At 37.3% G+C, this 12,514-nt stretch overlaps 1 protein-coding gene across 1 annotated transcript in view; it reads right to left on the reverse strand.

Moving 5' to 3' along the window:
- The window catches only part of CSE1L (chromosome segregation 1 like), a 28,016-nt gene extending 15,520 nt beyond the window's left edge, over positions 1-12,496 (reverse strand). Inside the window, exons 1-11 of the mRNA XM_026862074.1 lie at positions 12,286-12,496; positions 10,267-10,362; positions 9,536-9,678; positions 5,924-6,025; positions 5,340-5,485; positions 4,928-5,018; positions 4,545-4,652; positions 3,536-3,628; positions 2,055-2,222; positions 1,829-1,958; positions 1,097-1,162 (exon numbers count right to left, since the gene is read on the reverse strand). Of these exons, the coding sequence (XP_026717875.1) occupies positions 1,097-1,162; positions 1,829-1,958; positions 2,055-2,222; positions 3,536-3,628; positions 4,545-4,652; positions 4,928-5,018; positions 5,340-5,485; positions 5,924-6,025; positions 9,536-9,678; positions 10,267-10,351 (1,132 nt within the window). The 5' untranslated portion in view covers positions 10,352-10,362; positions 12,286-12,496. The remainder of the gene's footprint in view (positions 1-1,096; positions 1,163-1,828; positions 1,959-2,054; positions 2,223-3,535; positions 3,629-4,544; positions 4,653-4,927; positions 5,019-5,339; positions 5,486-5,923; positions 6,026-9,535; positions 9,679-10,266; positions 10,363-12,285) is intronic.
- Positions 12,497-12,514: the final 18 nt, after the last annotated feature.

Genomic DNA, 12,514 nt, shown 5'->3' on the forward strand with positions numbered 1-12,514 from the left:
GGGGGGGGGGGGCAGCAAGCAAGAAAGTTGCTGTGATGCTTAGCTGCTGGCCCACCATACCAAACTAGGACATTTTTGTAAAAAAAAAAATAATATTTTTGTATATTTTATATATATGTAAAAATTCCTTGTTTCAAGAAAGAAAAAAAAGTCAGCTGGACTTTAATACAATATACTAACAGAAGGGACAGAAGGAAAATAAAGCAAGTCAATTTAAATGCAACAGAACATTCCTAAAGTAATCTCCATAGAACACAAATACTTCTTGTCTCAACTCTCTTGAAAGCAGAAGTAGCTAACAAATAAAAGATTCACAAATACCTAAAATGCAGCCAAATCCTGGATAAGAATGATAAAACCTTTGCTTGAAAAAAAGTTCAAAAAAATTTTCCTCCAATTTCGTCCTCCACTGCAAGCGTACAGTAATTTCTGAAAATCTATTATGAAGTGTCATTAATCTGAAAGTGTCAGTCAGTAAACTGTTAGTGGCACAGAACAGCACATACAGAATTTTCATACAGATCTAGATTTGGTTCATTTGTGCTCTGCCCTGGCTGAAGACCAGACAGCTACAATCAGAAAATCAAGTAGCTCTGTTAGCACAGCCGTGTTTTCAGGACGGTTACTGTATCGGTTTGAACACAGTGCCTGCGTACAAGGGCTGGCTGGCATCCAGCTGGCTTGATCACAGATTTTGTATGCAACACCAGTCAGAATTTCAGTTTAAACATGATAGACTACTAAATACAGGCACAGTCTTTCCATGTTATTTAAAACTCTACACATAGGAACTAAATACACAACTGTGGCTACTATTCAGCACTGACTTACAGGCTATATTTGCTGAAATGAGACTGTGAGCAGTGCAGGAGAAATACCAATCCAATTAAGGAAAAAAGCCCTATAAGAACACTGTTCAGAACAAAAAGACACTGTGATGGGCATATCGTGACAGTAGACTCGATCAAAAACTGGATAAAATTTCTTAGCGGGAGGGAACCTTCCCAATTTCAAAACTAAGTTATAAAAGCTTCAGTAAATTGCTTCAGAGTTATATTTGAAGACCAAGTATTCTTAGTATAAATCTGTGGATTACCAGATCCTTCCAAATCCCTTCTTATATATTCTTCAGAATTGTCTTCAAATGCTTCTTCATCAGCCGCTGAAAATATAAAATAAATACTGAGGTCTCTGTTTTTGTGGTAAAAAGATCTATTATTATCAACCTGCTATTTTTTCCCAGTAATGTTTTTCTATAACCTAAATAGAAATTAATCATATATATCCAGACAGACTAGCCTGTTCAGCTTGCTCTTGCCCCACAAATTAGTCTTTCACACACATGAGCTGATGTATTCCTGATTTAAAAAAAAAACCCAAGGAAAAAAAAAAAGCATTATTCAACATTGTGTATTTACAGAGGCTTCTAGAGTCATAGCCTTAAGAGAGAAGCTTCTTATCACTGCAATACACTGCATTTTAGATACTAGGATCGATGTGAGCCCATCAAAACTTAGAGAATTAGACATTACAATTTAGTAGGTCTGACATCCATGCCTATTTAGGCTTCGTGAATTATTCTGATACTCACTTTAAGCATGAAAAGTTATTGGTGGTACACGACCTTGACTTCCTATATTTTTCAATTTGAAATCCCAGTAAGACAGAAAAATTAGAGATATTCATACAATTCTACAAAGCCCACAGGGCAGCAATCTATTGTAGAGACTTGGTTTTGAATCTAGCACTAAAGTACACAAGAGGTACATCATTGTAATTACAGTTGGATTTTACTGTGCCTTTGAAAACTTAGCTCTCAAAAAGTTACCTCTAAATTCCATATTGGGAACAATAACTTTTTCACAGATGCTTGTCAATGTATTCTGGTCCTCAAACAGATGCTTGTAATGTGGTCTCTCACAAACCGAGGCCAGAAACTGGATTGCATTACTAACAAGCTAGAACACCACAAACAGAACACATGCAGTTTTAGCATGACTGACCAATTTATAATTCATTAGTAAACTCGACAAGATCAGTTTATAACAACTTACCAAGTCATATTTCACTTCCTGGCCTGTTGTGACTAACAGATTCCAGATTGCTGTTACAAAACGTGGCAGGTAGGGCTGGAATTCTTCATCATATTTTTGAGCATATAAAGCAGCATTATCACAAATTTGTGATTTCAAGAGCTCCAGTAATCCAGCTTCCTCTTCATCCTCACATAAAACAAAACTAAGAACTTAAAACATCCAAACTTGAACACTACTTAAATAGTCTAAGTACCAACATATTTGAAGGAAATATTTACACTATTATTTTACTATGTTCTAAACAGGTGAAAGAAATCCCTCTCATGTCCCTACAATTACTGTATTTTGCTGATTTTTACTGGAACTGCACTGCAAGTTATAAATCACACCTACATTTCAAATGGCAGTACTATGCACTTCAAATAATTTAGACCTGATAAAGTTGAACATGAAATTAATTTATGAATATAACAAGAAAGACAACACAAGGCATTGAGAAAATATGCTTAGAAGACATTGTATCTTGCTACTTCAAAATTGGAATAGTTGTAAAAGTATTTCCCTCCCCTTCCCCCTACCAGCACAGATGCTTGTGGAACCACAAAGCAAGTTTAACTGAGAAACTGAGCAGGAATTAAAGAAAAACAACAAACCAAACACCACCCCAGTTTCATCTCCCGGCCTCCCCACAATCCCCACCTTCCAGTTTTAATGCATATCACTTTTTTAATGTATTATGACTTCCTGACTCAGTTCGGCACACAGCTGCATGAATGTCTGTGCCCACAGACAAGAGGAAAGAGCAGCAAAGCTTCTTTTCACGGCAGTGTTAGCCTAAAGCAACCGTGAAACTATAGCACAGGATACACTTAACATGCCTCCCTATGTATTGTAAAGAAATTTATACAGTTGCTTTGGCTCCATCATGTGGTAAACTATTGTACTGTATCTGGAAGACAGCACTTAAAATGGTGAAAGCATGCACAAAATTAATTTGAGCTTTAACGACTTGGTATCATTTTTCACCTGTGAAACTACTAATTCTTATAATTAGACAAAGAGAGCAAATGCTAAACTAAAATACTTAGGTGTGTCTTGGCTTCTATGTTCAACTGTTTCAAGTTCTTTAAGATACCCCGTTTTCTAAAACACAGTGCATGAACCAGCTGAAAGGTATAGAAAACCTGAGCATTGTGACTCTCCAATGATCAGGTTACTTCAGCAGATGTCCTTGAAAGGATCTACTCATTGATGAGTATCTGTAATTTGATTTCTGTGCACAGCTGGGTATACCTGTAACTGAGATACAACTTCAAGAACTGGACCTCAAATTTATTAGACAACAGTGCAACTTCTCTTAAACCCCATTTCTTTACAGTCATTCTATTCCTTTGTTTACCCAACAAAGAAAACATTCCACTATTCAGATTTAGATTTAAGTTCTCAGACAAACATCTCCACTACACAGAGGCAAACCAGGAGGTTTATGCAGTACTTACATCAGTCTGTAAAAGTTTATTATCTAAAGTTAGAAGACTATGAAAATTTGTCATCCATGTTTCCATGTTATCTTCAAAAAACTCAGGAAGATCCTGTGAGGGAAAAGCATAAATCTACATTTTAATTTCCAATTACACTGCTTGGATAACATACCTACATTTTAAGTAGTATGTATCCACCCTATAATCTACTGAGGGACAACAAAGCACAGAAAACAATCTTCAAAATGAAACACTACCCCCTCCTTCTCCCAGATGAAAACCCTCCAGGCAGAGGCTTTGGAATACATTATTTCCAAATAAACTAGTTGCTTACACGTTATACAGCCTATTGGTTTATAAAGAAAGAACCTTTTTCCCCTCTCACTCTCCGAACAAGAAGGCACAAGACTCTCTATAAACTCCAGCTTGTTCTTTGACCAATACTGAAGAACAGCCCAAGCAATGAAAGCACAATCATTTCACTTCACAGACTTATGTTCCTGTTGAGACACTAATTACATGTCACCTCAGCAAAGAGGCTTTTTACCATTTTTCATATAATGCATTTATTTAATGTTAGAAATTTAGAATTGATTTCAAAACAAAAAAAAAACCCCACTGCTACCAGAATTACTTGCTACTATACTGCTACAGAGCTAGTAGTTTTAACTGACTTTCATGACGGAGTTCATGTCAGCACAGACATATTTATAAAGCAGCATGGTGAGTATAAACTCAGGCATTTGACTTCTCTTTCACAGCTCATACTCTTAGTGCTACCCATGCAACATTTCCTTGCTATGACACCAGTTTAGACTATCTTGAACTGTTGTTTAGACAGGGTCAAGCTAACATGTTAATTAACCCTAACCTTACTGTGCCTTTACTCCAGCGTTGATGTAGACTGTCAAATTTATTTTTGCAATAAAGCATGGCCTTAAAGGCTGCTTCAAAAGGATCCTATAAATAAGAGCGTAACAGCTCCACGTGATCAAAGCAGAACTATTAGAAGAACAAGGAGATTCACCTGAAAATTTAAACTGTAGAACAGCTTCGCAATTAGAATGAGAGAAGAAAAGAGAACCTTCAAAGCACTAGCATCATTTGCATGTGTGCTGCAAAGTTCAATAGTTGCCTAGAAAAAGACATAAGATTCAGTCAAGTTACACACACACACAACTCACATTGACAAGAGATATTGAAAAGTGTCATGGAACATTTTTTTTAAAACCAGAAAATATAGTTCCTTTTCCTCCCCTTATTGATCCTGTCAGGTCTCACTTCACAAATTTAATTTGAACCTCATTAACAGTTTCAAAGAACTGTTCTTAAGTTTTCATTTTACAGGTAATTGACAACAAGAAATTCAGAATGTTAAACTTGTTTCAGAAATAATTCAGCAAGAAATACCTTAAAGAGATTTGTCAAGGGCAAAGCAAAAGCATCAAGGACAAGTTTGATCTCTGTCCATAATTCATTTGACTTAAATTCATGGCGGTACCTGACAAGTGAAAGAGAAATGCATGAAAAATAAAATACAGACATCACATTTATAAACAAATTAACTTGCATGCAATTAAATTTTTGTGCTCAACCTCAAAACAAATACTGTCAAATAAACAAGAACCAGACAACATAGTTCAAGACCATGCAAGGCGTACAGTTTAACAACTACTTATTAAGTTTTATTAAAAAGTCAAGAAGCGTAAGTAGAAGCCACAACTGTAGATTGTGTAAATCTACAAAATTAAGTCTCATGGTAAAAATTTAGAGTTGAACAGAAATTTTACAGTCCATGTACTAACTCATTTATTTCCAATACCTTTTAAATAAAGAGTGAGCAGTGCGAAGGACCCCATTAATGACATGGAAATCTCCACTTTGAAAGCGATTCACCATTTCTGTCAATAAGTCTGGCCATTTCTGAGGAAAGTCTTCCCGACCAATAATACTAATAGCATCACTTAACTGGAAAGGAAACATAACCATTACACGATATAATAGCAAGCTCCTCATTACAAAAAAATGCAGCAGTTGTGCTGGATGCTGCAAATATCTGAGAAATGCTTGTTATTCTTGTCAGATGTAAAAATCATGAGTTTAAACATCTACTACTTTTCACCACAAATAAACACATCTCACTTTAAATTCAATGTGTACATACAGCCTCAGTCTCTAGAATTACTATATTTAACTGCCTAATGCTAGAACTTACTATAAGATTATACAGCAATTGCTTTTTTAAAAGAATAAATAAACAGGCAGAAGTAACAATACAGTCCAAATTATTTGGATTGGGATGACCCCACTGGTAAGGGAATGGAGCTCTGTCAATAACCAGAGCCTCTAGACATGCTTAAAATGTTCCATAAGTCTCATGGATACAAACAAGAATTGACGTATTACCTGCTTTTGAATTTGTTCCGGGCTGCTAAGCATCAAGGGCACTATGTTGGCTTTAATGGCTATCCTATCTGATTCACATATTTTGTTTGGTTCATCCTCAACCTAAAATTAAAACAACAATTAAGTCATGGGCATATCAGTATATCAGCATTTCAGAGACTAATTGCTTATACCAATTTATGTAACTATTACATTGTTAAAGAAATTAAGAAGAAGATCTGTTAGAAATATTGCATGAATCTGTAATAGCAGTACCTGAATCTGTAATAGCAGTACCTGAAAAAGATGAAACTATTTTTTTTTTCCTCCTCTAACAGTGACTTCTCAAATCAGTAATTCAGCAGTAGTAAGTGTGGGTGTATATGCCAATTACATACGTAACTTTAACTAATAGTCTCCTACCACACCAGATCACACCTCTGTCCTCATTTCTGCCAACTTTAAAGATTTAGTTTGTGCAAGCTGCCTCAAGCCATACTTTCTAGAAACTGTACACGAAGGCGCAAGTTACAGAATCAAGCCCATAACATTAACTTTACAAGTAATCTAATCAATTCAAAATATCAATCAGTTCAAAGTCCAATCAGTAGTGCTGAGTGGTAGTAAATTAAAGTTTCTACTAAAGAAATAAAATAAGGCGGCTCATCACCAACCAGTGACAGCAGTGACAGTCACATTATCTGTGATGAGAGCACTGGAGTTCAGAAACCTAGAAATTATCCAGCAATTAAGAGGTAAGCACCTCCAGAAAGTAATTCTTTAGATGCCTTTGACTACCATCCTCCTTCTCATCTTTCATCATCTTTCCACAAACTTAAAAACCCCAAAAGTAGCCATTTCAAAATTTCGAGTTATGCTTAGCTGTAACACCAGTCACAAGTGGTTCCCCAGGGCTCAGTACTAGGACCAGTTGTGTTTAGTATCTTTATCAACGATGTGTTTGAGGGGATGGAGTGCGCCCTCAGTACACTTGCAGATGACACCAAGTTGGGTGGGAGTGCTGATGTTCTTGAGGGCAGGGAGGCTCTGCAGGGGGATCTGGACAGGCTGGAGTGATGGGCCAAGGCCAGTTGTATGAGGTTCAACAAGGCTGAGTGCTGGGTCCTGCACGTGGGTCACAACAACCCCCTGCAATGCTACAGGCCTGGGGAAGTGTGGCAGGAAAGGTGCCCAGTGGGAAAGGACCTGGGGGTGTTGGTCAACACCTGGCTGAACATGAGCCAGCAGTGTACCCAGGTGGCCAAGGAGGCCAACAGCATCTTGGCTTGTATCAGAAATAGTGTGGCCAGCAGAACTAGGGCAGTGACTGTCCCCCTGTACTGGGCACTGGTGAGGCTGCACCTTGAACGTTGTGTTCAGTTTTGGGCCCCTCACTACAAGAAAGACACCGAGGTGCTGGAGCGTGTCCAGAGAAGGGTAACGAAGCTGGGGAGGGGTCTAGAGCACAAGTCTTATGAGGAACGGCTGAGGGAACTGGGGGTGCTTAGCCTGGAGAAAAAGAGGCTCAGGGGAGACCTTATTGCTCTCTACAACTACCTGAAAGGAGGTTGTAGCAATGTGGGGGGTCAGTATCTTCTCCCATGTAACAAGTGGCAGAGCAAAAGGAAAGGGCCTCATTTGTGCCAGGGGAATTTTAGATTGGATATAGGAAAATTTCTTCACAGAAAGGGTTGTCAGGAACTGGATCAGGCTTGCCCAGGGAAGCAGTTGAGTCACCATCCCTGGAGGTATTTAAAAGACGTGTAGATGTGGTGCTCAGGGACATGGTTTAGTGTTGGACTTGGCAGTGTTAGGTTAGCGGTTGGACTCAATCTTAAAGGTCCTTTCCAACTTAAATGATTCTGTAAACAAACAGTTATAAAAATAAGATGCAGAGAACCTGCTTTCCTCTTCTATCACACTGCACTGAATCAGAAGAATGTATAAAATAATTTTATATACATTAAAACACAAGAAGATGATCTTTAAAATTTAAGCTTTACAAGTTTCTATGATGTGAAAGGCAGCAATAGCTGTGCCAGGCAAGCCCCAAGTAGGGAGGCAGGACCCACTGCTATGCATTTAAGCAAAGGAGGACAAAGATGGCGGAGAGATCAGCAAATCCTACTATGGCGTAGTTTTCAAAGAAATTAGATCTTTTTACAAGATATGAGAAGCAGCACATAAATGAATATTCTGTACATACTTTAAAAATAAATTTAAAAAAAACAACCCTCTTCCCTCACTCCAGAAATGCACTGTACATCTGGCTCTCCAGGCTCTACCAAATCAAAGTCCTTGAATAGGTAAAAACCCCCCTTTTGCTTCCACTGAGCTTTATATCAGCCAAGTTCAAGGCTGCCAAATTACACCACATGATCTAGGTAAGCTAGCCTTATGTCTGTATTTTATGTTCATACAGCTGCTCTTGAAATGAAAGCGTCAATTTTGGACAAAACAATGTGCTTGAAGCCACATAGCAATCATAACAGCCCTCTGGATGCACTTACTGCATAGCATCTCCACCTACTCAAAAATGTAATCTCATCCTGAATTACATCAGCAATCCATAAAAAGGAAACCACTTAAATTTTTTTCTGTAACAGGCATTATTTCTACTTACAATATACTACAGATAAAGATACAATTTGGGAGAAATGACTGAGAATACAGTATTACAGAAAAAAAAGTTCTAGAAATTCCATGTCAGACTGAATGTGCTAATCTTATCAAACATAACCAGATCTAGAACTGCTATAGCTTCTTAATATTTGTGTGTGTGGGGGGGGCGGGGTGGGGTGGGTAGAAGTCACATGCAAATTTGTAAATAGGTACCAGCTAAGATGTAATGATGAAATAATTAGCAGTTTCCCTGTAGTAAAGCAACATCATACATTCGATATTTTTCATATACAAACAGTACTTTCAGTGAGACAAAGGATAAAAAATATCAATTAAAACCTCTCCCTGCTAAACAAGTTAAGCTCTCACATGTAAAACTTTCTACCATAAAATAAATCTCATGAATGCTGAAAGCTCTGAGTCAAAAATGTTTCTGACCTCTTCAAAACAAAGGATAAAATAGGATTCAAATGACAATACTTATATTTGATGTCTACAAATACTTTTGAGTGTTAAACTGGCAAGGCCACCAAAATAAACTTCCCCACACTATTCTACGCCCCAGAAGCATTTAGATGAAAGAGAAGCTAGTATCATCACTTTCAGCTGCAGTGCTGGCTTGAAATGTTTGTAACACTATGACAATAGACAGGCCAAATTGGCCAGCTCATGTGTGTAGACATTTCATAATCATTTCAGTTTAAATAATACTACTGTGAGTTAAATGAGCTTTAAATATTGTGCTTCTGAAAAATATGCATATAATATTAGAGAAAAATATTTGTTCATCATTTTATCACTCAGCACTAGTTCTTTTTAATAGGATGGACTCCAATGGTGCAGGTTGTAATCCCTAACCAGCAAACTACACCTTGTGTTTGTTCTCTGAACGATTTACTTTCTTTCACAGAGTACAGACATACACACATGCTTCAAGGTTACTGTAGAACACCTTATTGTACCTTAAAAGGATTATTAAATCTTAGCACAACTACTCACTAGGATACCTACAATTCTCCAGTTCCTTTTAATATAATTCTTGAATGTTACAGATGCACAAACTTTGATGACATTTTCCTGTGATTTTTCCAGCAGTGTTAAGAGTAACAGTGGGTAATTCTGGCTTCCTTCGACTGATTCAAGAAACTTTTCCGCTGTAAGAGAACAAGGTTAGCAAAAGGTTATTAAGGTTAGCAAAAGCTAAACTGACTTTTTCCTAATGGGAGTCCTTTGATTCCTCAAGTGTCTATTTAAACACAACACATGAACACTTCCCCAGAGTTTCACAAGAACAGAAACAGACCAAGTCTGACAAAAGGTACTTTATTTATGACTTCTTTACTACTAAGCTTTTTGATGCTTCTGCTATTAACAAAAGCTCTCAATTCAGAGCAGGATGTGGAAATATTGCCTCCTCACCATTTTTAAAAGCCATAACCTGCTAGAAGTAAATTCTGGTTTATTGTGAACAGCAGCACTGTTTTAAATAACAACAGTAAAAAAAGAGTAAATCAGGAATACTGGAAAATAAAATTACAAAAAGGAAACAAAATAAATTTTTATTTATATCCATCCTTCATTAGTGGGCTGGTGTTTTCTTTGTTTGTTTCTTCTGTTTTAAAAGGATACTGACAACTTCTGCAAAGAGGTTATTGCATAAACATCCACTGAATTTTGCTATACACAGATGGAAGAGCCAAAAAGAAAGTAAACTTTTTTGGTCACTCATGAGAATCACTTACCAGGACGTCTTACAGCAGGATCTGGATCTAGTGTTTTCTTTAGATACTCAGTTAAAGTCTGTAAATTGGCATCACTCAGCTCCATTTTGGTAGAACCTAAAAACCCGCAATTAATTAGTTTTGTTATAGTTTTTCTGATCTGCATTTATAAACTACACATATGTAAAACTACCTTCCACAGAAGACACACATCAGCTCTTTTTGACTATACCTCAAAGAATGGCTCTATCTTCTATGTCTCATCCAATAAAACAACAGCTAATGGATATCAAGCACAAACCAGAAAACATTCTGTTTCTTCAACTCTATGAAACTGTTACTGTCCAGCTTACTGAAACCAAACTCCTAGAACAGGATCAGTAAATCATGAACCAGGTACAGCCAAAAAATTATCTCTTGCCTTTTCAAGACAACAGGAGCTTGGTTTTGCTTTTGAGAACTACCATCATCTCCAGAAACTTGTTCCTGGTTGAGAAAGCTGAATAGTCCTGCCCTACGTAATCGTAAATAGAACAATTCGAAGTGTATTGTAGAGTCAAGGCATGTTTAAAATTAAATAGTCATTATCAAAGAAAACTCGCATCAGAAAATTAATTTTTTATAAAGAAACGAAAGAGTGTGCAAAACCAGAGGGTCTGTGCACCCTGTAAAATTAATTTAGATTAGGGTGAGAGTTAATTTAAGATGCAATGCTTATTACAGAATAGCTCTTTGCAATAGTCCAAATTACTCCTCTCTAGTAATCCTCCCACACACATTCTCATACTTACCACAGTGATATATTAACTTCACAGCTTTAATTGGAATAATTAAAATTACAGTAACTAAAACAGCAGTAAGACATACTTTAATGGACATGTTTTTACTCAGGATATCATCATCAATTCTGCCCATCTTTCTTACCACCAGCAGCACAGTTCACTCACTACAGAACTAATGAGGAAACAAAGACTTCAATTTTTTCTATGGAGTTTTTAACTAGTAAGATAGACTGAAATTTGTCCATCTCCCACTTAGGCTTTGCTTTATGTTAATTATCAATACAATAAAAATATTTAACCATGTTTGCAAAGACAGTATGTTTTAATGACGCAATTTTTAATTTAACATTAAAAGAGACAGCAACTGTATTATCTTGAATTAAATGAATGTTAACGAGTAATCGAGATACCAAAATATTTTGCAAAAAGTAAAAGTCCACCCAGAAAGTCTTGCCTCATGTGTTTCACACCCCTCCCCTTTTGGGGGTTTATTGGTGTTTTGTTGATTGATGTGAATTGGTGAACAAGATAAATAAAGTACAGCATAAGCAAACAGCATCAATAATAGCTGGCTCGTCTGTTCTACAAAACGGCCTCATGCATCACTATTTGTTGTTGAAACTAATACTTAAATCTTTCATAATTAAAAAAAATATAAATGACGTGCTCCAGGGAAGGCTGAGGTGCAAACCCATGCAGAAATCGTTAATGAAGACTAAACGAGTCAAATGGGAAACCAAACTGAAAGAAGATGACAATCCTGAAGAGCCTTTTACAAATACCTCACAAACATATGCAATGTAGTGGCCCATGGAAAAAACATACACCTCAAGTTGACTGTGAGTTTTCTTTGAAGGCCAAATGCTAAGATTTTAATCTATTATTCACTCCATCATACAAAAGGATATTTTCACCTGCTACTGACTTATTCTTATTTCCTTCTTATTTCTTATTTCCTTCATTTTTGTTTGTTTTCTACTGCAAAAAACCTGGTGGTACTTGCTAGCGCGATATGACACTTTTTGCTATGTTGTGAGACATCCTTCCTGAAAAGGCCACAGAAAATGAAAACATTTCCAGACCACCTCTCCAGAAGAAAACCCATAAAATGTACTTAATGCATTAACTACTTCAGTCACATTAAAGACAGATCGCTTGGGGAGGGAAAAAAAAAAACAAACCGGCTGTCCTACCAAGCCTTGCACAGCAAAAAACTTCAGAGAAGCCTGTTACGGCAGTCACTCACCACAGCACTTACCAAATACCACCTACACGCCCAAGGATGTTTATGGTCCATATTTTAGGAGAAAGACTATCTTTAGAGCATACGGAGATCTTTATACCCACTTTCCACTTCACCAACCCCAGGAGTTGGGAGAGAAGCACCAGCTGGGCACGGGAGCAGGAGCAAGGCCCCATCACATCCCCGCGACCGCCCGCTCACGCCGCTTCCCCACAGGACCACCAGGCGAGGCCACCCGCAACGC

Source organism: Athene cunicularia, assembly GCF_003259725.1.
Source record: "Athene cunicularia isolate RWA chromosome 20 unlocalized genomic scaffold, athCun1 chr20_part1, whole genome shotgun sequence".
Taxonomy (NCBI): domain Eukaryota; kingdom Metazoa; phylum Chordata; class Aves; order Strigiformes; family Strigidae; genus Athene; species Athene cunicularia.